The sequence below is a fragment of the Primulina huaijiensis genome, unplaced genomic scaffold, assembly GCF_012295235.1.
Source record: "Primulina huaijiensis isolate GDHJ02 unplaced genomic scaffold, ASM1229523v2 scaffold28027, whole genome shotgun sequence".
NCBI classification, from domain to species: domain Eukaryota; kingdom Viridiplantae; phylum Streptophyta; class Magnoliopsida; order Lamiales; family Gesneriaceae; genus Primulina; species Primulina huaijiensis.
Genome location: NW_027356708.1, coordinates 224,586 through 251,126, shown reverse-complemented (window position 1 = coordinate 251,126; position 26,541 = coordinate 224,586). Strand labels below are relative to the sequence as shown.

The 26,541-nt window shown below is 35.0% G+C and overlaps 4 protein-coding genes and 3 pseudogenes across 14 annotated transcripts; 3 read left to right on the top strand and 4 right to left on the bottom strand.

Moving 5' to 3' along the window:
• The first annotated feature begins 9 nt into the window (after positions 1 to 9).
• On the top strand, positions 10 to 3,937 carry LOC140967781 (iron-sulfur protein required for NADH dehydrogenase, mitochondrial-like; annotated as a pseudogene).
• Positions 3,938 to 6,235: 2,298 nt separating this feature from the next.
• Positions 6,236 to 8,027, top strand: LOC140967778 (cytochrome P450 94A2-like). The gene has a single exon (XM_073428510.1). It carries the CDS (start codon positions 6,265 to 6,267, stop codon positions 7,873 to 7,875), a length of 1,611 nt encoding a protein of 536 aa, XP_073284611.1. The 5' UTR covers positions 6,236 to 6,264; the 3' UTR covers positions 7,876 to 8,027.
• A 531-nt stretch (positions 8,028 to 8,558) lies between these two features.
• Positions 8,559 to 11,883, bottom strand: LOC140967775 (uncharacterized; annotated as a pseudogene).
• A 100-nt stretch (positions 11,884 to 11,983) lies between these two features.
• LOC140967805 (probable WRKY transcription factor 21) lies at positions 11,984 to 14,704 on the bottom strand. Its single transcript, XM_073428577.1, has 3 exons — positions 13,266 to 14,704; positions 12,939 to 13,064; positions 11,984 to 12,373 (listed from the first exon to the last, which is right to left on the bottom strand). Exons 1-3 carry the CDS (start codon positions 14,015 to 14,017, stop codon positions 12,229 to 12,231), a joined length of 1,023 nt encoding a protein of 340 aa, XP_073284678.1. The 5' UTR covers positions 14,018 to 14,704; the 3' UTR covers positions 11,984 to 12,228.
• A 2,298-nt stretch (positions 14,705 to 17,002) lies between these two features.
• Positions 17,003 to 21,903, bottom strand: LOC140967796 (uncharacterized). Of its 11 annotated transcripts, none has more exons than XM_073428549.1 (6): positions 21,664 to 21,900; positions 20,546 to 21,025; positions 19,762 to 20,052; positions 17,918 to 18,012; positions 17,232 to 17,350; positions 17,003 to 17,147 (listed from the first exon to the last, which is right to left on the bottom strand). In XM_073428549.1, the coding sequence occupies exons 2-5, from the start codon at positions 20,993 to 20,995 to the stop codon at positions 17,251 to 17,253; spliced, it is 936 nt and encodes a 311-aa protein (XP_073284650.1). In that variant the 5' UTR covers positions 20,996 to 21,025; positions 21,664 to 21,900; the 3' UTR covers positions 17,003 to 17,147; positions 17,232 to 17,250. The 11 variants fall into 11 exon arrangements, 9 of the variants coding, with proteins under 9 accessions (XP_073284650.1, XP_073284649.1, XP_073284647.1 ...); XM_073428548.1 differs by having other exon boundaries at positions 17,045 to 17,147; positions 17,281 to 17,350; XM_073428546.1 differs by having other exon boundaries at positions 17,130 to 17,231; positions 17,281 to 17,350.
• A 745-nt stretch (positions 21,904 to 22,648) lies between these two features.
• Positions 22,649 to 25,062, bottom strand: LOC140967774 (pentatricopeptide repeat-containing protein At4g19191, mitochondrial-like; annotated as a pseudogene).
• Positions 25,063 to 25,419: 357 nt separating this feature from the next.
• On the top strand, positions 25,420 to 26,423 carry LOC140967784 (PRA1 family protein F2-like). Its single transcript, XM_073428517.1, has one exon. It carries the CDS (start codon positions 25,617 to 25,619, stop codon positions 26,163 to 26,165), a length of 549 nt encoding a protein of 182 aa, XP_073284618.1. The 5' UTR covers positions 25,420 to 25,616; the 3' UTR covers positions 26,166 to 26,423.
• Positions 26,424 to 26,541: the final 118 nt, after the last annotated feature.

Here is a 26,541-nt window from a genome sequence, read left to right as displayed (position 1 = left end):
AACATTTGAACCATTTCTTGCACTATCGACGAGCTTAGTCCGCCACTTCTAAAGATAGGAGCATGTTTATTGATCGCTGGGTGTCTCAGGATTTTATTACAGGAAATTTATCAAAACCCATGAGCCGATCACCAAGAAACTTTACTGTGCGTGATGTTCACTGTTTGAATCCCATTTCTTGTTTTTCTTGTATTCAAAACTGATTTGTATTCGGTGTTGTCTTAAGTTTCAAGCTCGGGGGCACCAGGGTTTTGCTGTTCTTGGTGCGAAAGGATCCCATTTACAAAGTCTGAAGATTGAAGAGATTAAAGACGTTATTGCCGTCGCTTCTGGCAAAGGCGGCGTTGGAAAGTCCACTACCGCTGGTACTTCAGGGCCTTTTTTTAAATTTCTTGAATCGTTTTCTTTTGCCCCTTCTCCTCTTCGTTGTTTTTGTGTCATAGGTGTATATCAAGCGATTCTTGTTGGTTTTACTTTTTCTGAAGCATGGTTTGCAATAAACATGGTAATCTGGCTTATATATATTGCTGTGGCGATCATTCCTACATGCTGCCTGGGCCCTGAGTACCTGGATGTTCAGGAATCCAGCAGGAGTCCGATGATTCTATAAGAGAAATAAGCTCGAAAGTTACCTTGTTGGGTTTGGTTTGCCTCCTTTCAATACAGAGGAAAAATTGAATTTTTGCATGTAATTTTTCTTAAGCTTGTATCTTGCTCCCTTAAAAATAAGAGATGGTCCTTTGGCTCCGCTTGATAGATTTTATGGGTCTGCCCCTTCTCTTTGCATTTGTTGTGAGTTAATCTTTCTGTTTACGTCGCCATGATGTTATTTAATTTATATGCAATGTTGTAAATGGCGGGAGGGACGGTCTACCGTCTCAGCCTCCTATGGTTGAATTTTTTTAAGTAATTTTTTTTATAGATAATCATATATAATAATGCAAAAGACTATCAAGTAAGCGGCGTAATGCAAAGGACTATCAAGTCTATCCTTAAACTTCCATCAATGATCTTCAAAATTGGGATGACATTTTCCTCTTTTTTGAAAGATTTTTAATGTCTTCTTGGGCTTGTTTAAGAGCACCCAATAAAAGGTCATTGAGGGCTTCTTGTCGCCGTCAACAAGACGTAATATGATGTTTCATACTATAAACTGCTTCTTCAATAAGCCTCTTACACAACTTGCATGTGATCCAATCTTTTTTCTCTTTATTATACAAAATCTCATATTCGCAAACGATATCATTAGACTTTGGCTTAAATTCTAACTCCGGTTGTTTATCTTTTTCCGCCATTAATCTTCAACAATAAATCAATAATAATAGGGAATAAAAACAAATTTGATTTTTGAAATCACAAAATTTGAAATATTATAAAAAAAGTATGTTAAATAACATATATATAATGCCTAACATAAAGCTTCTTGTTGATGGCGGCGGCGGTAGAGAGTTTGTGTGGTGGAATTAGTGGTTGATAGTGAGGAGTGAGAACCAAAAGTTAAAAAAGAAAGTGGGATGTAATTTAAACAAATAGGGTTTTGAGTTTTAAAATTAGTTTACTTTGACTAGGTTTTTAAAATTTGTTGACTACAATTTAAAAATATTGACTGGCTCGCCTGCTCACTGCCTCCACCCACCTCAACTGCCTGCCCACCGCCGTATAGCTTGGTCGTCTAAAACAGCCTCCTCATACGTAGGCGGGGCAGTCGAGGGCCGCCTACCGCCCTCCTAAGCGGCCGCCATTTAGAACACTGTTTATGTGGTACATTTGTAGTTAATTTGGCAGTTTCGCTTGCGCACAAGTTTCAGCTTAAAGTCGGGTTGCTGGATGCCGATGTGTATGGGCCGTCAATTCCAACAATGATGAAACTTCATGGAAAGCCTGAAGTGAGTGCAGGTGGTGCTTCAATCTCCGAGATGTTTGTTCACTTTTACCTGTTACAATTAAGCAATAAGTGGGATGGAAGCAATAGAACCTTTTTGGTAGCTAGTTTAATGGCATTTTCATCTGCTGGCATCACAAGCCAACTTTCACTCTTAAAACAATCTCGTTTCACAGTTTCTAAAAGTTTTGGCTATTAGAATTTTAGCATCTAGTGTGATGCGGACCAAGAAGCTCTTACTTTGTATAGTTTTCATATCAAATTGAATTCTTGAGCAAGTGAATATAAATTCTTCTTAGAGGACATATATTTATGCTTGACTCTCAATGTTCTTTACATGTTTATTTGCTGCATTTATGTTTTTTTATTTAGAGATTTTAAGCCAGCTCCTCTCTCAATGTTTGTGATCCTGATGTGTGTGGAATTGTGCTGCTTCAGTTAGCCGGAAGCGCTATCATGTGCTTTTGTGATTTTGTAATTGATGGGTATGTTTTATAATCGTGCATCTTTACAGATAAGAAAATGACCCCAATTGAAAACTGCGGGGGTCAAATGCATGTCAATGGGATCTCTTGTGCCCGAAGGGGACACAATTGTGTGGAGAGGTCCTATGGTAAGCCTCGCAAATGTGGCCTATAGTGTCTTATGTTGTACTTCCGATTAGTTAGAGAGGGCCTCTGGTGAGAAATAGTTATGTTGTTTCTGGGATTGGTACTAAAACTAATATGCAATTTTAAACACACTCAATTCCTTCAGGTCATGAAAGCACTAGAACAGATGACAAGGGGAGTTGATTGGGGGATCCTCGATATTCTTGTGGTGGATATGCCCCCTGGCACTGGTGATGCCCAGATATCCATCTCCCAGAGATTGCAATTATCAGGTTAAAACTTGAAAGTATTCTTTTCGAGATCCGGCCTATGCTCTAAGCTCTAGTGTTTATTTGACTTGTTCCACAGCTTTTGTTTATACTTCTCATGTGCAATCTTTCTCACAGAAGTTGTCTCCTTATACTAGTTATTTTCTTTCTTTCATGTTTAACTGTTGTTTGATCTATTAACTTTGACTGGTAATAAATATGTGCTGAGGCTGAATCATTGACTGGCTCAGAAGACCCAATTTTAGGGGGACAAGAGTTGCTTCGGAAAGGAATTCGCACAAAGTGGGTGATAATAAAAATGGGCTCAAAGGGTTCAATCCTAATCACCCCATCAAGTATATCTTGTTCCCCTGCATTCAAGGTTTCATTGTATATACGACACTGTTTTCCCTTGTTTATTAATCATTCTTGTCTTCTCCATTCTGTCTGTTCTGTCTTAAATTGTTTTTGAGTTCTTGTATATCAGGCTTTGGTGATCCTGGTCTCCTTAATATTTTAACAGGTGAATGTCATTGACACTGTTGGGTGCGGAGGCAGTTTCGTGGCCGCTATGGCATTTGGCTACATTCAGAAATTGCCTTTGATATGTACATTGACAATTGCTAATGTGGTGGGTGCTGCAACTGCTATGGGTTGTGGTGCTGGCAGAAACATCGCGAAAATATAGCAAGTGATGGAAATCACGAGGGAATTCAATCTCAACGAAGACGACAAATTTCGGGAGGAATTGCTTGAGGAACATTGTGGTGCAGAGAAAATAAGACTACTCACGAAAATGGTCGTGAATGGAAGCAACGAATGGCTCAAACGAGCTTACTTGCAGAAGGCTGTCTGTGAACTCCTCCCAAAGCTTCGATCCTCACAGACAAAGCAGGTTGGAACATGTTGATTAAAATCATCCTCTTAAATTTTAGTATACACTGGACAGCTAAGTGAGCTACATGGTGGGGTAAATCAAGAATTTCACTTATAAAGAAAGCAAGAAGACCACAGCTTCGACCCATTTTGTTCTCTTGATTGTCTGACAGTGCCATCCGGTATTCATCGGAAAGGTGTGGCAATTCTTCTTGTACACTGGAGTATTCTATCTCAGAAGGTAACGGAAGGTGTTAGTTAACCTGTCCAGATTTTTTAAGTAGACACATGCAGTTCCAAGAGCACTGTAGGTTTTTTTTTTTTTAAAATAAAAAAATTGGTGTGTGAAATCACAATGTTAGATAAATTTATAAATGATGGCTGCTGTCTGTTCCGGGTTGCAACGTTATGAAAAAAAAAAAAAAATCCAAATCCTCCACTAATTAGATGATCTAGTTTTTAAAGGGATGCCCACCCAATTTGACTCTGTCCAAATCTTGTTTCCAAAACGAGCGTGTGCTTTATATAATGAATGAATTTGTTGGGAAACGATAATATTTGTACTTGTTTTTGTTTGTTGTTCCTCTTAATGTTAAGAGTTAATTTTGTTTTTGTTAGAAATAGTAAAAAAAAATTACTAACATTTTCTCAATAAAAAAAACATATGATCCATGTTATGTTATTATTATTGTTAAAAGGAAATTAAAACAAATAGTGGATAAACCATCAAATTTTGTTGGGGATGGAATTGATTAGCTGTTATTGTGGGGAGGTGACGGCTGATATTGAGGTATAGAAAAGAAGACATCACAATAAATAGTNATTTGATCCCAAGATAGAGTAAGTGAATCTTTAAACAATATTCATGAGTTTGATTTCATATGAACAACGTTGAAATAATGCTCACATATTAGATATATAGTATCATAACATTTATTTAATGTAAAAGTTTGGTTAATGTCCATGTTAGTTACACGCAACTGCAATATTTTAATGCACTAGGAATGTGCACGTGTGATGCACGTAGATGACTAATAATGAAAAATATAAGCACAAGAATTAGATAATGTTTAAATTCGTTTGAATAACATATGTTTATAAGTATTTATCAATCTAGATATATCAAAACACAATACATAAAAATACATCATGACAATAAATCATATATATTCACTTATTTATATGACATTTTTCAATCCGCGACATATACAGCTCTCTTAAATGATAAATCAGCAAAAATATTTTTCATTCAAATATCATTCAAAATGAAAAAAAAACAATAAAAATAAAATTAACAGAATAGTGAATTTTACCAAAATCAAAACTAAAATTTATTTAAATAGAGTACACATAGACAAACATCAAATAAAATTCTCTTAATTTACTAAATTATCATAATAATGTTAAAATAAAATCATTAAACTTATTATCAAGGTAAATATCACTTTTGCTTTTGCTAACTTTTAACACATTGCGGATTTTATTTAATTTCTATGTTTTTTTAGAATACATATTATAGATAATTAATTTTATATCAGAATCAATCATTTATAAATTAATATTGATGATTAATAATTTAAGAGAAATAAAATTTTAACATAATACCACTCAAATAAATATATATAGTAAAAAAAAGTATATTGATAAAATAATATGTAATACGCAGTTAAAAAATTTTATATGTAAAATTGTAATATATAACAAATGATAATAAACTATCAATATAATTCATATTTATTATAAGGATTATATTGATTATTTTTTTAAAGATTATATCATAAAATTAGTTTAAAATTTAGAGAAAAAAAGAAGAAGAATGTGTATTAATGTCCAAATATATCTAAGATGGACAATGAATCACAAAAATTGACTAAGAAATGTAAATAAATAATTTTTTTACTTAAAATTTAGAAAATAAAGAAGAAAGTGAATTAATGTCCAAATCTATCTAAGATGGACAATTAATCACAAAAAAACACTTAAAAAGACATATTAATTTAATTTGCTAACTTAAATGAACAAGAAAATGTAAAAAAATAATTTTTTGTCATAAAATTTAAGAAATAAAGAGGAATGTAAAAAAAATAATTTTTTGGCTAAAATTTAACAAATAAAAAGAATATGTGTTAATGTCCAAATTCATTTAAGATGGACAATGAATTACGAAAAAAACTCTTAAGATAACCTAATAATTTAATTAACCAACTTAAATGAATAAGGACATATAAGAAAATTCAAAGTGTATATTTATATGTATGTTAGATGTGAGAACTGAGAAGTACAATCAGCCATATGAATTGCAATCCCAGACGTACTTAGAAATAAATTTGATTGACGCAAACGCTTACGTCTTTAATTGATGGATCGAGACGGTCTCCAGAAATTGTAAAAGAACGCCGTCATATTAACACTACAATTAAAACTTACCACATATATTTACGTAAAAGTAAATATTAGCATAAATCGCAACGAAAAATTTAATGGTTCATTCAATTTGGCTGGTTCGATTGTCGACCCAACCGAATTGCAATTCCTAAACAAGTCATTTTTTTTTTCTTTTTCGAGTGAATAAACCACCAAAACTTTTCATAAAAAATAAAATTTTCACTCACCGATCATTACCTATAAATAAAGCATACTTGTAACCATGAAAACTCATTCTGAAAACCGAACAATTTCAATTGATTCACACCAATTAATCCTGCTAAGTCTTAAGTTTTCGGTAATAAAAATGGAATTCCTCCTTTTCTCAGTTTCACTCGCCTTATCCATACTTCTTCCTTTACTTTTCTTGGCATTAGCCATATTCAAGAACTCGCAGCCGACTTCCTCTAAATTTCCAAGATCATATCCCATATTTGGTTCATTTCTCACATTATTGAAAAACAAAGAAAGGTATGTGCAATGGACATCAGATTTAGCTTTAGCCACTCCGAATCTTACGTATACGATGCAAAGTGCTTTCGAAAGGAAACTAGTTGTAACGGCCAATGCCGCTAATGTAAAACACATTCTCAAGTCCAATTTCCAGAACTACAACAAAGGTCCCTTTTTCAGAGAGACTTTAAGGGACTTACTTGGAGATGGAATTATTAACGCTGATGGTGAGACCTGGATGTTCCAGCGACAGGTTTCCAGCCACGAATTCAACACCAACTCCCTTCGTAAGTTTGTGGAAAATGTCGTGAACTCCGAACTTTCGGATCGCTTAATACCCATCCTCAAGAAAACTGCTTCCGAGAGAACTGTTCTTGATTTTCAAGATATTCTTCAAAGGTTTGCTTTTGACAACATTTGCAAGATTGCTTTCGGGTATGATCCCAAATACTTGCTTCCTTCTCTTCCCGAAGCTGAACTCGCACTAGCATTCGAGAATGCAGTCAGACACTCAAGAGAAAGGTTCAATTCCTTCGCGCCCCTTCACTGGAAAATCAAGAGGGCTCTTAATATAGGGTCCGAAAAACAACTCAAGATTGCTGTCAAACAGGTTCGCGACTTTGCGAAAGAACTAATCAGAGGGAAGAAGCATGAACTGCAGACAGAAAAGCCGCTTGAATCCGTTGATCTTCTGTCAAGAGTCATGAGCTCTGGCCACTCGGATGAAGATTTTGTCGTAGATATAGTCATAAATTTCATACTGGCCGGGAGGGACACAACTTCTGCTGCATTGACATGGTTTTTCTGGTTGCTTTCGAGCCATCCCGAAGTGGAAAACCAGATATTGAAAGAGATTGAAGAGAACGCAGATGAACCATCGTATGATGAAGTAAAGGACATGATTTACACCCACGCTGCACTTTGTGAAAGCATGAGGCTTTATCCACCGGTTCCTTCTGACACGAAGTCAGCCGTGAGTGATGATGTTTTGCCTGATGGGACAGTGGTGAAGAAGGGGATGAGGGTGGCCTATCATCCCTACGCAATGGGGCGAGTGGAGAAGGTGTGGGGTGCGGATCAGGCGGAGTTTCGCCCTATGAGGTGGCTGGAGAGGAAGGGGGATAACGGAAAATGGAGTTTTGTGGGCCGGGATTCGTACACTTATCCAGTATTTCAGGCTGGACCAAGAATTTGTCTTGGAAAGGACATGGCTTTCTTGCAGATGAAGACCGTGGTGGCCGGCGTTTTGCGGCAGTTTAAGGTGGTGCCAGTGGTGGAGGAAGGGAAGCAGCCAGTGTACATATCAGAATTGTTGGCCAAGATGAAGGGTGGCTTTCCGGTGAGAATTGAAGAGAGGGCTGAGTTGGGGTCCAAGTACTGATATACATATATAGGTTAGAATAAATGGTTATGTATCAGTACATGAAATATATATTATATATATAGTAGAGTTACTGTGCCATACCATTTCTCACACTTAATCTTCAATCAAATAAAAAGTAAATAATCTGCAGTTTTGATCGCATTTGTATATAAATTTTTTAGAAACAAATTATTTATAAATGAACAAGATTTCTTGAATGAACAAGATTTCTTGAACAAATGAACAACCAGTTCTACTCCAGCATTTTAATGCGTGTCATTTCTGATAGTAGTTAGTTGACCGGGAAATTTGTGGTAAGCTTCGCATTTAAGCTTTGGCATCATAAGTTTGGAATATTGATGGTCGTTCGTTCACGGTGGTTGCGTCATGAGTGTATGTTATATTAGAAGTAACACATTATCTATGTTATAAAAACTTGACGATGGCCACAGAGTCGGCGAGTCGAGGGTATTATAAGATCTGAAACTTCGCCTTCTCTGCATCTATGGGTAACCGATGATGTTTAATATCATTACGAGCGGCACGGAGAAACCAAAAAACATAAGACATGAAAAAACCTATTCACATGTACCTCTAGAATCCATTTCATGTTCCTCTTCCATGCACTGAAGAACAACTTGAAATCCCCGGTTTGGGGGATTCGGACACGAAAAACAGCCTCGAAGTAGTGCCAAACAGATCTAGCTGAGAAATTCCGAATAATTTTTCTCCTTCGATAGTAAGTCTTCAACTATAGATGTAGTGTATGCATATGGTAAAAGATTTATGTTCGCCATTTTTTTAAGAAGCTCCATCACGGAGGCTGCATCATTATTGTCACAGGATCCTCGTATAAGTGTATTGAAGGAGGCTACATCCGGATCACAACCATTCTTTTCCATCTCAAGAAATTCAAAATCCATGGATAATTGTGCAATATGCAAAAGATTCTGGTCTCAAGCCCATTTGACTCAATCTCTCAACAACTCTCAAAAAGAAGCGTGCTTTTCGGATTTCCACAATTCATCAAGTAGACACGATTACAATGTCGTCGGATATGAAGAGCATAGCTAGACTTTTCAAGAGTCTGGAACAGCCGTACTGCCTCTCCAACACAATGGTTCTTGCAAAACCATCCAATAATATACAATAGGTGGAATAATCCGCTGACAAATCAAATACTTGCAACTTAAAAAAAAGTTCAAGTTCCTCCAGAACTCTGCCTTCCCGAAATAGTCCAGTTAACAGAGTGTCAAAAGTAATTCTGGTTGGCTGGTATTTCTTTCTGAGCATTTCTTTGAAAAGTCTCATAGCTTCATTCAGTCTGTGACACTTGCAACAACCACTTATCAACACGTTGTAACCACCAACATCCAGTTCAATGCCCTTTGCTGCAAACTAATCAAACAACTCTAGCAATATTCAATCTACCTTCCAAATAGTACCCATTCATCAATGTGGAGAACGTTATAGCATCAGGCAAATCCTCTTTGCAAAGTGCATTGATCAACACAGTAAATGTGACAACGTTGGGACGGATACCTCGATCCACCATCTCAATAAACAGAGTCTTTGCCTGATTCCACTGTCCCACCTTACAGAAACCATGAATTAACGGGACACAACCACATCTGCCGAAACTCCTTGTCCCTCCATTTCTAGAAATAACTCTCTACCCTTTTCACCAACCCGTCTTTGCAAAGGCCATATATAAGACAACAATGATAAATCACGCTGGGCTCAAACTTTGTTTCGTTCCCAAGTTCCTCATGCAAAGTTAAAGCAACCTTAATGTTTCCACTCTTACATAAACCAATCACTGAAGTCTCCAAAGTCCTAATATTAGCTAGGACGAAAACTCATTCGACGCACCCAGATCGAACTCGTACACTTGCACACAAGTCAAGCTTTTTCCAATTCAAAGGCGGCCAATGATTTGCTCTCTTGCGCCTGTTAGAGAGCTTCTTGATCAGTCATTCTTATACACTTCCATAAAGTGTAAAACTATATAAACTCGCTTATAACATTTTATTTTTCTCAGAACTCCCTTGATTTCAAATTTATATTAGAAATGGAGCTCGGTTGCTCATAGATCGATTAAATTCGTGAATTCAAAAACTTGTTTATTTCGGATTGGAAAAAGGTAAATTAATTTTAAATCTACTTTATATTAAGCTAAACAATTAATTAGCAATTGTGATTTATTTCAAATACACCCAAGATAAATATCATTTAGAATTTATTCCTCAAATATATTCTTGAATTAAATCACTTCATCAGAATCAAATCAATTAACCCAAGCACGAATATCTGGCGATGTACTTGATAAGATGACAATTGATTGTTCAACTCGCACTTAGTATACACGTCAAACATAATATAATCAAGCACGCTACATAAATTGTTTATATCTCTAAATTTTATAACACATAATACAACACACTCTATCATTTTATCACATCTCACGTTGAAAAAAAACGTAATATAGATCCATCGTGTCCATCTTATTTGTTAATAAACATATAAATGTGGGGAAAAAGATGGATTTGAATCATATTCAATAGAATTGAGTGGTGTCCTTATTGTTATATTTAAGAAATGACAATTAATGCTAATGATTGACAATTTGGGCAGAGGATGTGTGTAAAGACTTAATAAGACGAGTAAGCCAGTGAAGGAACAAGGAATTGGAGACGCAGAATTGCTTGAGATATATAGTCATACACAAACTTATTATTATATATAGTTGAATATGAACACCACTCTATTTGATTATATGACATATGAATCTGAATTTAAAATAAAAATATATAATATCTAATGAAAGATTAGTGGAACATTTTATGTTAAAATCAACATATATGCGAGTGTTACTCGAGATGTAGCATAAATTCAATTGTATGCTACGTAAATATATAGAGAATAACTCACACGTTTAGAAAAAAAAAATAGGTTTCGTAATTTAATAATTCAAACTATTTTTATAGTCCGAATCTAAAATAAAAATATATAATATCTATTGAAAGATTAATCGAACATTTTATGCTAAAATCAACATATATGTGAGTGTTATTCGAGATGTAGCATAAATTCAACTAAATGTTACGTGAACAAATAGAGAATAACTCACATGTATGTTTTATTAACCTCGTTACTACATTTTGCCACGATTCAATTTGATTGGATATGAATTCGTCAAGGTTCGAATCAAATTGAATTGAAATTTATTGTTTTAGATTTAACTATCAAGAAAATAAAGGTATAACTCGTTATGTGACCAAGCTAAACTTGAAACCTAACGATGACAATGGATACATGTACTAAAAAAATGGTTATTAGATAGTGAAAATTCTTGTGGCACGTTGTATGTGAAAAAAAAAATGTATAAAATCTTTTGTGAAAGTATCTCGCGAATTAATTTTTGTATAGACAAATATTCGACTTGGTTCAATTCGTAAAAAAATATAATTTTTTATACTAAAAATATTTTTTTTAATGATAAATATGAGTTAAAAAAATTGTTTTAAAAAAATATTACTCAAGAAAATTGTGTGACACGCTTGCTTTAACGCGTCTCTCATTTCGAATTTAAAATAATATTTTAGTATTATTAACCAATTGTTTGTTACATACACAAACATGGAACGTGTCGGCCACGCAGGAGTAGCTATAAAATCCCACTTCGAAGCCAAAGCGCTCAGTCAAGTCAATAAAAATGGTCGTGGAGAGCATTGAGAACGTAGCCATACCGCCGCGATTCTATGTAAAGAAGGGGCCTCAGTTCCGCGGCGTAAGGAAGCGTCCATGGGGAAAGTACGCCGCCGAGATTAGGGACCCGTGGAAGAAGACGAGGAAGTGGCTAGGCACCTTCGATACCGCCGAGNAAAAAAAAAAAAAAGAAAACTTCAACATATCTATCTATACGAGATGTTATTGGCACAGATATTTTGTAAGTTTTTACGCAATTATTTATAACTAATAACAAGATAAATCACTTTTCCACTCTCCATGGTAGGCATTCATCATTGCTAGTTTTAAATTTCAGAGGTGACTCATCTCTTATGCATGTTTATCTCATTTATTTTCTGTAACTAATTGAAGAACAAAAAAAAATAATAATTAGAAATTCAAAGGCAAATGCTACAAATAAAGAGCAATATCAGAATGTTGTACATTCTTTAAAAACAAAAGTTAGTTCGGATTCAGATTCTATCTTGCTAGCACATCTTCCTAGTTTTGATGTTCTCTAAGCAACGTTTGTCACCAGAAGGCCCCTTCACAAACCAAAGATCTCAACACAAAACATCTGGGATATACACCTCCAGTTCCTCCCTGAAAAGTATGTACGCGAACCACGTCACAATGCATCATTCATGAGTTAGCCGATTGTGAAGGCAATCTCGGGTGGTTATGTTCCCCTTCGTACGTCACAATGAGCATAGTAGGATCCTCCAAGCATCTTTCCACATGTTTACGGGCTGGACAGCCTCTCATGCTACTACATTTGTAATATCCCCTGCAACATTTCATAACAAGGTTATAACACCAATAAATGCAAATCCTCAACCTGTATTTGAGGCAACTTCAAGTTTCTCAAAATGCAAAACAATTATTTTTATAGAATTCTCCTGGGCGAGAATTTGATCTTCCGGTGCCAAATAATAAGTCAGAGCAAGATGACTCCTCAGTGGACAAAATGAGATACACAGGTCTGCGGATATACCAAGAAATAAACACATGAACAGTAAGATTTACTTGATTTTTGCGGATTAAATAAAATTCCCTCACAGACAAGCATATCTCTACTTTCTTAGCTTTAGACATGCCAAAGAGAAGAATAAAAACACTACCTTTCATGTAAATCAAATTCACTTTCTAAGTATGAAACGAGTATCAAACAGAGTTTCAGACAACACTAGCTATGAAACTAAGCATGAGTGCACGATAACAAAACGAATTAATCAAGATATTCCAATCTCAAATAGCAGCAGTTTACAACTCCAGTAAGACAATATTAAGATCTTTACACAAGACAACATATGGCAAAACTATAGCATTGCGTGCAATCAGTTTAGCCATACCTGGGGTAAGGAGAGCCTTTGATTGGTTTCTGACCATATTTCCTCCAAGAGTACTCATCAGGGGGAATATCAGCCAACTTGTTACTAATAGCAGGTACTTTGATTGACCTCTTTACCCTATGCTTCCTACTAAACATACATAAAAAAAATAAAAAACAGAACTATTCCAGGAAGTAAATGGCGATTACATGGAATAACCAATCATTTCAGTCGCAGATAAGTTCATTTCTCAAGCCTAAAAATCCCGAACTCGAGTGACAGTTCTGATTCTAAACATGCCATATAAATGAAAAGGAAAAGTAAAAGTCAAGAAACCAAAACAGCTACCTCTTCTTAGAACAATGGCATCTACCACTACCACCACATTTCGAGCTTCCGCCTTCTCCCCTTCCAGAGCACCTTTTCTTGTGATGGAAGAAGCTCTGATCCGCAGACCGAGCAGCCCCAATCAAACCGAAGGAGCTTCCATTCGCATTAGCAACACTCCCATCCATACTCAGTGAAGAGATAAATGACCTGGTTGATGACATGGTGGGAGTGCATGTAGAGTTATCAAAATTCAAGCTGACACCACTATTGCTAAGCTTATACATCATTTCAGCCTGATGTTTCAATTGCTGCTGCTGAAGTTGAAAACTTTGCTGCTGCTGTTGCTGTTGCTGGAGAAAATGGTAGCTCGGTAATTTTGTTTGTTGGACTAATGTAAGTGAACTTTTGCCATTTGAACTCAGTTCAAGAGAAGGGATTCCTAAAGCGAGGGCATTTTTCACGTCGGGCAGGATTTCTTGAACAGAATTGTTGATTTGAAGAGGCCTGGTCTGCTTCTCATCTGATCTACAGATGGGATTTTCCAAGAAAATATTGAGTGGTAAAGGAGCTTGAATTTTCTTGAGTTTCCTCACTCTAGCATGACCACAAGTAGAATCAAGAAGAGAGACAACTTTCTTGAATTTACACACAGCATCTCCAGTTTGTTCAACTAAATTTCTATACATATTATGATCTTGCGGCTGAGATGACAGATTAATCACTCTGTGGCTACTTTCAACTGCTGCACTATTTGCCCTCTCTATCTCCATCTCTCTCCCCGCAAATCAACCGCAGAAACAAATAAGTTAATTAAAAAAAAAACCCTGATTCCCAAGGCAGACACACCAAATTCTAGTCAACAAAAGAAGAGAAAAGATTGGAATTTCAATGGGGGAAGAAGGTCCAAATCTAGTGATTCAACAGATCTTCAACCACCCCATATGAGACAATCAAAACCTAACTCATTTTTGGCAAGCACTAAATACGTCCTTTTCTACTAGCAATCGCGAGATTATCAACTACACACACACAAAAAGATTCGTTTTGGATCACACATGCCTAATATAAATCAATAACAACAGAACCCAGATAAAACTCAAATGCCAAAACAAGAAAGCAGAAGGGTCAAAGATAAGGGATCAAAAGCAATTAAAGAATGGCACTTTGATTGGAATTTTGAAGAAAATGCTGTCAAGCATAGATTCTTTCTATGCCATAAAGAAAGTTTATACTTATATGCCCAAGGAGGAAAGAGCAAACGAATTGAAAGGTGTGAAAGAGAAGACTGCGCTTTACTCAGCCAGAAAATTGACAGGACCAATAAAAAATATTACAAAATGCAAACTTTTCTTTAAAAACATAGAATTATTTATTATATAATCATAAGAAAACATAAGTAGAATTCTAGATAGAGAAAGTTGGGTAGTGGTACTATGAGGAGGCGCATTATAAATGATCCTGCGAACGGCATGAGCTAAATCGCCGTGTGTTACAAACGTGGGGCCCACTTGGGAGTTATATTATATTTATTTAAATATTGTCTCACGTGTCTCACATACATATAATCTTATCAATATTCACAATAAAAAATAATATTTTTAACTCTGAAATTATTTCAATATTGAACCTTAGACATGGTCGTGAATATCTGAACTGGTTGTTCGCTGTTCAAGAATTCTTGTTTGGGCCCAGAGGAATTATTACCGTAAGGCTTAGAGGGGGAGGTCATAAGCGTCTATACTCACAAAATACGACTCGTGAGACCGTCTCACACAAGTTTTTGTCAATTATATATGTGTAAGTATTTTATCAAATAAATCTTTTTCAGAAAATTATTTAAAATATTTATAATGAAATATTTATTAAAACCAAAAATAAAAATTTAAAAACCCTTTTTGGTATATATTTGTAATTTGTTGTCAAATTTGCTAGTTCAACAATTTATCTTTTTTCTTGGTCTTTCTGGCCCAGATGCCTAATAAATGTGAATTTTGCTTACTTTTTTCTTCAATCAAATTAACTGCTTTAGACCTTAAACAAATAAATCATTTTTTTAAGAAAGAAACGTAATCTACTTACTTTGTGTATAATAATCCTTTTAATCTCACTTATTTTATACAGAATGGGCCGAAATAAGAATATGATTTGAAATTAAAACTTTCAATTACTCATTTTTATCATTTTCCGACATATAATAAATGTTTCACTTAAAATAATGTTCTAAATATCACAAATTTATTCTAAATATGTGGAGAGTGCATTTCTAGTACTAGTTTTAGAGTAGGTTTCTTGTAAAACGGTTTCACGAATCTTTGTCTGTGAGACGAGTCAACGCTACCGATATTCACAATAAAAAGTAATACTCTTAGCATAAAAAGTAATACTTTTTCATAAATGAGTCAAATAAGAGATCTGTCTCACAAAATACGACCCGTGAGACCGTCTCACACAAGTTTTTACCGTAGTTTTAACCCTTTTTATCTATAATATCTATAAAAGTTGACATTTTTAGTTGTCAGACTTTGTGATATCAATTATTTTTTACAAAAATATCATATTCATTTAGATAAGTAATAATTTTTATATAATTTTATCATAACTGCAATATCTGATCCACTTTAAAAATTCACATTTGATCTTTATAAATTACGTACATACTTAATATAATTACATTATCGTTATCCAATTAATAATTAAAAATTATAACAAAATTTTATAAATCAACTCGATTTATATATCTAATCGTAATTATTTTACACATGTATCGTTAGCTGATGCATCGTTAATCATTTCGGACATTGTAATTTGAGAAATAAATGTTGCAATGCAAGACCTCGATTGGAACACATGGAAAGGAAATACATATTTTGAAGCAATGCTTTATTTATTTTTTTATTTTTTTTACACATTTTTTAAAGGGAATTTTTGGTTTTGGGTTCTCATGGAGATTATGATTTTACACTACAGAAATAATCATGCCATTATTACACATTTCATATTTGTGGCATTGTTTTTTGATTAGAAGGACCAATTCGATGAGAACCGATCATATGTCTGATCCGGATTACTCCAAAAAAAAAAACAGTTTGGCCGGTCGAATTTTGAAATTTTATTGTTGATTATATATGATTATTTGGATTTTAAACTTTGTTTAAAATATTATTTTAGTAGCATTAAAGCTTATTTGATTTTTAAACCTTAGTAAATATATTTGTTATTATTTATATACACATTTAAGATATTTAAAATTTAAATAAATTATTTATTATGTAATATAACAATGTTCCAGTCCGGTTGAACCTTTCCGACCGATTGGACAATTATTTTAAGAATGATCGATNCACACACACACACATAAAATAGGTCGAAATTTATCAAAGTAACAAACCACAAGTCTTAAATTTTCAGAAAGTGATTAACAAAATGAAGTGATCCAATGTACTCCAATTAGATGCGGTATACAACAATGGATACATCGTTTTTTTTTAAAAAAAAACCAAAGAGCATGACAACTTTATAGAATTCTGCATATAACAAATCAAATCAAGCCAAGAATATAATAAAAAAAAATTAAGGCTTTAATTTAGCTTGAACTAAAATTAAATCAATAAATTATTTTAAAAAATATTACCCCAAAAAAATGTAGCTGAAAAAAATGAAAAGTCAACCAAATATCTTTTACATCCTCCACGTTCGCGATTTAAGCTAGCAGGCCTTATTATCAAACAGCACAAGAATCACAACACAACACATGGAAAAATAAATAGTACAAAATGGCGAAATCCACAAGAGTTTCTTACCATCCCACATTAGGCTCTTTCCTTACCTACCAATTTCTCCCTCTCAGGCCCAAAGAAATATCTACATTCTTGGCTCCACAATGCTTACCCACCGATGAAGCTGCATTTCATAGAGAACTTATTGGAATATCCAGAGATGTTCTCGAACTAGAGTTTTTGACAATATTAAGTCAAGTGTTCTGACCTTCCAGCTCGAACTCGAGTTATTGACAATATAAGTCAAGTGTTCTTACCTTCCAGCTCGAACCAGAGTTATTGACAATATAAGTCAAGTGTTCTGACCTTCCAGCGAAACAAGCTTTGCTTCAGGTTATAAACAACGTTAGTTTACACTGAACGGAAGGTCAAACCATTTTCTAGTTTCACATGGATGTTTCCAACCCTCGAACTAGAGTTATTGACAATATAAGTCAAGTATTCTGACCTTCCAGTGAAACAAGCTTTGCTTCAGGTTATAAACAACGTTAGTTTACACTGAACGAAAGGTCAAACCATTTTCTAGTTTCACATGGATGTATCCAACCTTATGTCGCTCAGTTTCTGGATTACAAGTTTGGCACATGCCAAAGACTTGTCAATGTATAGATAATTTACATTGAATGCGATCAAATTAAAATCATTTTAAGTTTTTTGTATTATTAGTCCCCATATTACGAATTTTCCTTCCAAAATTACATCAACTCGGCCTCCATAAAAGTCATGGTCCTCCCATGCAGAAGAATGCCCCAAATACATGCATACAAGACAAATAACAATTGCAAACAATGATTTCAGCAGTGATACCGAGGATATGAAATAATTCCTATGAGGATGATTGTAACACATCAAGTTACACACACGTTACGAGTTCCAAATCAAGTGGTTGGTTACCTAGACTGTTCAAAGACCATTCTGAAGTGGCTGACAAGCAACAAATTCCTTCCCCAGATGAGGCACATATCATTCGCTTCTTTTGTTCTTCGGATCTTTACAGCATAAAAGATTTAAACATAAAAATAACAAAAGATTAAGATAGGTTCTTGAAAATAAGCAAGAAACACTATCATTTTTTATGCTTTAATGACTGAATCAGAAAACAGGGCACCGCATCTTTTACACAGTTTAAAGTCAACAGTTACTGATATCAATGCGTGCATAATGGAAATCATGGGTTTGCATGTGTAGGAAAGAAGAATATATAGATCGATCCTAACTAGGAAAAATAATCATACGGATTCCAATATTTGATACCAGGGAGTAGCCAAAAATTGACGCATCTGTTTGGAAGCAGATGACATATCATCCAATAGGATACGCCAAGAGAACACTGGCAAATCCAGGTATCATCTTTAGACCTTTTGAAGTAAATGATCATGCCTCCAACAGTGGCCCTGGAGAATGCAGGGGATTGAAGATTGATCAATTACATCCTTAAACAGAAATTTACATGCTGCCAAAGGTGCATGGACAAAACTAACTTACATAGTTACATCACTCCAACAGATGACCAATAAAGAGTGCTAAACAGCAGTATACCAGTCAAACTCAACACAAATTGATATGTCAAAACAGTTAGCTTCCCATTGTCAAGATTTGGTAAATCCAATGAACAATCAAGACGCAGATGCCAAGATGACTGGAACTGTAAAAATTCAGAAAGAAAGTTTGCAATCTTGGAAATCTAAATGCTACTCTTACAGGCTGGTTTTCAGTATGCTCAGTGCACTTCGTAATTGTTTATGGAATATGAATTTACATGATGGAGTTCATAAGAATGCACAATGCAGATTCGAAAAGGGGTTTATAAGGCATCTTGAATCCAAATAAAAGGTTACATTTATCACTCAGACAACTATTTCATGGAACAGATAACCAACTTTTGGGCGGCGGCAAGAAATTTAGACTATATGTTACCTATTCTCAGAGAACTGAAATGAATAAACAATGAATCACGACTGAAACATAATAAAAGAAATACACTTATTTCAATGGAAGAGTATATACATCGAATAGAGGAATAAAAGTTTGATACATATCAATTAATTAATTACAATGAGCCCACTGCCTAAGCTGGAAAAGATATAATAACCAAGACTGTAAAATGCAGAAGGTAGCATTCTTATGACTTACAATTTTAAAATAGAGAAGGAAAGGTGTAAATGCATCTGTGAAAGAAAGATATGAAAACAGCATTTTCTGAAATATCATCTGACATGGACATCAGTTTTAGCGGAAATTAAGTGTTTCAGCTCCATCAAATGTTCATCATTCGAAATGTTAAGCATGGAGCGGAGATTTGTCAATAATGCTTCTCGTTCCCAACTTAAGGGACCAGAAGCATATAAAGCTTCCAGAGTGTTCCTATAAGCTTGCAACTCAAACCTATGAATACTGACTTCTAGTTCCTCTTTTGAAGGAAGTGGACAACTTTCTCTCACAGAATCTGAGCCACAACGTGATTCTGCATCACTACAAAGGGTATCTGTCACTTGGCAAGACAGTGGTATAAAATGACTAAACATGTTGTTTGCCTTCTGATTAGTCACATTACAACTACCTACAGAAGAGGCGGCACTCTGAGAACTATCTGACTCGGAGATTCTGACCCCAGAACATCCAAGATCATGATTTCGTTTTGCTCTCTCGGCTTGATTAGATCTATACGATATATTTTTAAAGGAAGCATGCGTGTTTTTTTTACCCAAAATCTCTCTTGGGTAAGCAGCAGCATCTACCTTTCCGAGTATCAGGGTAGCAGTTGTTCTCTGCACTCGTCCATCCTTCTCAACTGCTCTGAATTTACAGAATGGTCCATTATACGCTTCAGCCATCAAGTCATCGTTGGGGGAAATCCTCTTCAAAGACCTTGCAGAGAATGCAGGAGACTTCCTAACGCCATCATTGCGAACAAAATCCTTTTGGGTTGTAGGACATGCATTGGATAATGGCACCTGAAAGTTCATCTTCTGATAACAATTTGAAGTCGAAGGCTTGCTAGCTCTTGTGTCCTCACACCTTTGGGAATTCTGAAGCAGAAAAAAATAGAGATTAGATATTGCAAATCTGAAAACCGATCAGATATATCGATGCACTACCAGAAAAGAATGATCAAAGAATAAAATTAATCAAATTGGAATTCATTGCTAGACACAATTTCAGACTAAATACTTCTACAAAACTTAAATAACGTGGACTTTGGTGTGAGATATAAGTTATCCACAATTTCAGTAGTTGCATTCCAAATTTCATTCAAATGGGTAGTACTTACTCCTTGGGACGCCAAAGCAGAAATCTTGAATGCCCAGGAAGATAGAAAGATCAAGTTTTAGCATTCAGCAACAAGACAATTTAAAAAGGAACCATACATATGCATAAAAATTAATAGTCAAAGAAATCAGTAACAAAGAGAATTTTATGTCATAGCATGAGCCCATCCACCGAATCAAGATTGATACTCAGAAGAAAAAAATAATAATAACACCCATCGCATTAAATTAAAATGAGAAAAAAGGTATATACCATTCCAATTAAAACCCATTTGCCATGATGCCATGTTTGTCTCAACCTTATGTTTGATTGGTCAATAATTAACTCCTTTGAAGACCCAATTATCCTAACTAAATATTTATTTTGAAATGAGGCAGCCGGGCGGTTGATCTTGTTGCTCGTATTTTCTCGTTTGGAACCCATATACTTCACGATAGCAGCGATATTCCACGCAAACTGATAAAACACCTCCACAATGTCACCAGATATGCAGTTCTCTAAACCTTGGACCAGAGGAGGGTCTGGTCTCACAAACTCCCTTGAAACAGTCTCCACCATCAGTTCCTTTTCCCCACCAGGAAATGGATCATATCGAAGGCATAAAGAATGGCCATCACATGATAACACCTCAGCCAAACGCCATGAAACTGGTCCCTCTTTTTTACTCATAACCTCTACTTTATCTCCTTTTCTGAATCTCATTTTAACTGATGTAAGATAGATATGAATGTCCTGTATTAAGAAAAGAAATAATTTTATGCCTACTTATCAAACTGAATAAATATTAACATCTAATGGAAATAGATTAAAAACAAACTGGCATCTAAAAACATGGAATAATTACACATCAAGGACAACCATAATCACCTAGATTTTATAAGCAAGTTTAAATAACCTCACAGCTATATACTGATATAGATTCTAAAGTTCAAAAGGTTTTTTTTTTATGATCTGCCACTATAGAATTCTAAATTACTATAGGTTCTTAAAAAAATTCTCAAGTCACCAAGTATATCAACCATAGTTTTTTTAAAGCATTTCAAATCAGTTTGAAAAGTATTAATTTACTGAAAAAATTTCAACAAAAGAGACAAAATCACATAAAAATAGTAGATATTCACCAGGTCATCGATAGATAGATATAATAACGTAAAATTACCATTAATTTAATACCTTACAACTCAATTCAATATATAAAAAAACATTTTAAATGGCTGCAAAAATTATCGATATCTTCTCCCAAAAAAAATCGATAAAAACTACACTTCTTCTTCAGAGAAAAAAAAACATAAAATAAATTAGAAACTACGGAAAACACCGACTTTTATCAAAATGCCCAAATCAAAACAAATAAATTTCGATAAACTTACTGGATTGAGATAATCGAAACTGAAACCCTAAAACTGAAAATTACTCGCCTATTCTTCAAATTAAACCCGAAATGTGATCCGGTGATCGTATTACGATAGCTTTGATTCCTCTAATACTCTTAGAAACACAATTTCAGAATTTCACCAATCATATTCTAGGGTTTTTATTTTCTTGTAGAATTATAATTGGGGCCAAAGTAAAAATAAATTAAATTGGGAAATTGGATTGAGGGTATTATGGGAATATGGGAAGATATTGTATTGTATCGTATTGTGTTGGATACTTTTGTTTGTTTTTTTAAGTGCTCCAATCTTTAATTTCTTATTTTGTAAATATAATAAAGCATTACAAATTATATATTATTTGACGGTCTCACAATGAAACTCACTCATCAATAAATTACATTATTATTTAGAGGGAAAGTTATTTTAGGAAATTAAAAATCAAAATATAAATATTCTTCCTAAATAATAATAATTTTTTTTCAACGAGACTTTTTTATAATATATGCTTATCATTTCTTAATAAATTGAAAAGTATTCTTTAAGTGCAACTTATTCTAATCTAGCCAATGAAACTATAATATTTAAATAGCATGTATTTTATGAGTTGAGTTAACATGATCTATACTTGCAGTAAAAAACATTATTTATGAAATAAAACTTAATATTTTTTTTATAGATTGTGTTATATCAATTTCACAAATTTACCCGTAAGATAATATCATAAATTTTTTGTGTATTTAAAAATGATGTGTTTTGCTACAAAATTATATAGCAATTCATTTAAAATAACTATGGTAAAGTAAAACAGTGTTATTCTAAAAATTGGATGGAATTACACACTGTAGAATCTAGATTATACACGTAAAACTGAGTATACAACGAACAATTGGAAAAAAAAAGTGTGCATATTGGACATATTTACTTGATTTCTGAACTTGCTTGTACAAATATTTCCAAAAAAGTGTGCATATTGGACATATCTACAGCTTCTGGTGCTTGTAGATGCTCGTTAGTCGTGAGTATATTCTAAATTCAGAAGAGTAGAACTTCTTGTTATTTTTGAAGAAGGGAAGGAGAAAGTATTGCTCGTAGTTGGGTTCAGATCTTGAAGCATTTCGCAACTACACGCTAGGTGGGTTTGTTCTGCGTAAGAGGAATTGGAAGTTCACCAAATGTTTAAGAACTTTAAGAGATGCAACGGACAATTTCTCGGGTTGATCTTCGCTCATGTGATTTTCACCTTTATTTGAACATCAGACTGGGGAAATATAGGAGAAAAATGCATTTTTTCTCTCTTCCTTCAGGCCTTCAAGGAAAAGCATTCCACAATAAAGTTTACTTGTATGTTTCCTAATACCAATAACTTGATTTTTGAGAAAGCTTTGTGGTGTAACTAGTTCAAAGTGAAACCAGCTTAAGTATACATGAACGGTTAGGTACCTCAACTTCGTCAATCCGGTTCACTCCAGAGGCTTTAGTTTCCATCAAAGCACAACTGCAAAAGGACCGAGTAACTTTGAGGACATCAAATAAAACTTTAAAATAAGATGATGAATGGATTTACCATCTAGACAGCATTTACAAAGGAAATTTCTCCTTTTAAGCAGCAAACTGTAATATCGATAATTCCAAGATGACGGCTCATGTTTATGAAGGTTTCACAGGGACATTGTTCTGTTTCAACTTTCCACCCACAGGAAGATCATAAGTTGCATCATCATGAGTAAGACACCTATCAAGCATTTCATAATGCAATGTAAAAGCCTCCATCAAATTCTCATCCCCTAAAATATCCAGCAATTAATGTGTTGTAATTAAGTACACTGTGGTGACTGGTGTGCATTATTTTCTTCATCTCCTGGAGCATCTTGGCAGAATTTTCCTCTCGTCCTTTGTTACAAAGTCCGTGTACTAGAACTGAGAATATGACAACATCCAGCACTATATTCTTGGCAAGCATTGCTCCATACAAATCTGTGGTGAGAACTATATTTCTCTCCTTTAGCAGCCCATCTATGAAAGTGGTGAAAGTTTCCAAATCACACTCAATGCCATCTTTCTTCATTTTTTCATAGAAGTAAAGTGCTCCTTCCATATTACGAAGGTTTTTGAAGCCACTGATCATCGTGTTGTAAATAACACCATTTGTAGATAATCCCACTTGTAGTTCATCGAAAAGTTTGGATGCACTATTCATATCATTTCTTTGGTGAAATGTGTCAATAAGGGGACCAATGCGGTTATATCCATCTTGACACCTTTTGCAGGCATCTCATTAAGCATTTTCAAAGAACTGTCCCCTTTTTCATTTTTGCAAAACCCATCAATGAAAGTGGTATGTATAAGTGACAACATCGGAACTGTTTCAGTTTCCGACATCTCCTGATAAACATCAAATTCAGAATTTATGTTACCTTACTTTACAAACCCGTCGATGATGATATTGTAAGTAATGCACATGGGATTAAAACCGACCTCCACAAACTCTTGCATTTTAGCTTTTGCTTCCGGCCAGCTTTGCATAAGCCACTAACAAGTGTGTCGTAAGTGAAATTGTTGGGTGTGATTCCTCATGCGGTCAAGCGTTCCAAGAGCCTTTTCAGTTTCGCCTTTCTTGAAATACCCGTCGACCAATACGCTGTATGTGACAACATTTGCTTTCAAATTCATTTCCCCCATTTCGGAGAGTAAGTATCCCGCTCCCATCGTGTTCCCCCTTTTGCAATTTCCAAGAATCATATCGTTATATGAAAAGACAGTAGTTAGTTCGACTCCCTGATCAATCATCTTGTCCCATATTTTCCGAGCTTCATCTACCCTCGCTCCTTTACAAAAGCATGATATTAGAATATTGTAAGTGAAAGCATTGGCAATTCGAGCCTCAATAGCTTCATCAAATAGCTCGAGTGCTTCCCCAAGTAATTGAGCTCTCACATATCCTTTAATCAAAGAATTTACAATGTAACAGTGGGTAAAATGCCTTTCAAGTTCATTTGGGAATATAGATCTCGTGCTTTTCCTATATTCCCATTCACACAGCATCCTTCTATACTTTAAGGCCTCTATCATATTTTTTTTTGCTTCACACATGTACAAATTACGTTCCTAAATATGCCCACGGAAGGAACCCGACCCTTTTCCTTCATCTCATTCAACAAGCTACGTGCTACGGAAGAATCTAATTTCATACAAGCAGCTCTGCCTCTAATAGAAGCTGAATAGACACGCTTGTTAAGCTTAATACCACTATCCTTTGCCTCCAATTAGTTGACCGTCATTCCGAAACCGACGTTTATGGTTCCATACTTCCATTAAGAGGTGAACTAATTAAGTTATCTGTGGTAGAATATTTTAATCAGGGCTTGATTGTTGATGTACCTTTGACAGATTCATTATTATCAAAATATTTGACAAGAAATGTAAGATTTAATCTAATATTATAACCATCTCAGTAATTGTTTGGTTAAGTTTGGATTGAATTTACCGTAAAAAAGAAGAAGTTTGGATTGAATTTTTCATCTAAATCTTCAAATAAAATAAATAATTGACTCCAGAAAATTGATGGATTACTAAAAACCAATCCAAATCATATTGGTCGATTAGGCGGAGATTAAATTCCCACGGCCACAATCATCTAATACGCACAACACGCGTATCCATATTTTTTACACACGACTTCAAAGTACATATCGCTAAGTTACCCCTAAATCTTTATTTTTCTAAATTCCCTTCGTATATTTATTTATTATTATTATTATAGAAAGCTGAACTTTGAACTCTCCGGCCCCGTTTCCTACTCCGCCTTCATCAGGTGTCGACCGCCGCGTCATCGACGCTCAATTCCCCTCGAAACGACGGCGTATAAACACTCCACAAGCCTCATTTCTTATTATTAGCATTGCCATTCTTTTCTAGGGTTTCATCCACTAATTCCAATAAACAAATAAATGTCAGCCTACGCCGGCGGCGAATCCGGGGCCTTCTCCCGGTACAAGTCCCGCACCCAATCTCTCTTCGCCACGCGCCGCCCATGGCGCGAGCTCCTCGCTCACCCGGCCTCTTACTCCATACCCTTCAGCTTCGGGGAATTCTCCTCCCGCCTAAAGCGCAACCTCAATCACTTCCGCGTCAATTACTCCATGATTGTGCTTTTCATTCTCTTCCTTAGCTTATTGTACCACCCCGTTTCGATGATTGTCTTTATAGTTATCTTCGCATTCTGGTTCCTCCTCTATTTCTTTCGCGACGAGCCGATCGTGGTGTTCGGTCGGATGGTGGGTGACCGCGTGGTGTTGATTGCGCTCGGAATCTTGACGATTGTGGGTTTGGTTCTCACGCACGTTTGGTTGAATGTTTTGGTGTCGGGTTTGATCGGAGCAGCTGTCATAGTTTTGCACGGAACTTTCCGGGTTACAGAGGATTTGTTTTTGGATGAAGATGAAGCTGCTGATGGTGGATTGCACTCCGTAGTAGGAGCAAGCTACGCTAGGTTTTGATTTTTTTTTCAGAATTACTGGGGGAATAGCTTTCTGGATTGAAAGCGAACAGTTTTGCTCAGAAAAATCATATCAAAAGTTTAATATCATCCCATGTCAATTTTAATAATTTTTTTGTGTTTTCCACATTTGATGAGTTTTTGTTACGTATCAGATTTGGGAGTCGACTCTTTTTAGGTAAGAATGGTTGTATGGTTGTCATATCATTGTGCAGAATGTAATTGGCAATTTAGAAAAAAGACGAGATTTGTGTGTTTCTTTTTTCTTTGGCATTAAAGTACGAACATTTTCCGAGTGGTTTCTTTAATTTTTTTCCAAGTTTTTGGGTCAAGAAATAATGGTGATTGCCGATATATTGAGCAAGAGTATCCATGAA

What these genes read in the sequence shown, in the direction of transcription:
- LOC140967778 (XM_073428510.1), top strand. Translation starts at nt 6,265, where the DNA reads ATGAAAACTCATTCTGAAAACCGAACAATTTCAATTGATTCACACCAA.
- LOC140967805 (XM_073428577.1), bottom strand. Translation starts at nt 14,017, where the DNA reads ATGGAGATAGAGAGGGCAAATAGTGCAGCAGTTGAAAGTAGCCACAGA. An exon ending in TGCCATTGTTCTAAGAAGAG is followed by an intron (nt 13,065 to 13,265) that starts GTAGCTGTTTTG and finishes TATGTTTAGTAG; the next exon opens with GAAGCATAGGGTAAAGAGGT. An exon ending in AAAGGCTCTCCTTACCCCAG is followed by an intron (nt 12,374 to 12,938) that starts GTATGGCTAAAC and finishes GAAATGTTGCAG; the next exon opens with GGGATATTACAAATGTAGTA.
- LOC140967796 (XM_073428543.1), bottom strand. Translation starts at nt 20,995, where the DNA reads ATGAGATTCAGAAAAGGAGATAAAGTAGAGGTTATGAGTAAAAAAGAG. An exon ending in AATGGGTTTTAATTGGAATG is followed by an intron (nt 20,053 to 20,545) that starts GTATATACCTTT and finishes TTTCTGCTTCAG; the next exon opens with AATTCCCAAAGGTGTGAGGA.
- LOC140967784 (XM_073428517.1), top strand. Translation starts at nt 25,617, where the DNA reads ATGTCAGCCTACGCCGGCGGCGAATCCGGGGCCTTCTCCCGGTACAAG.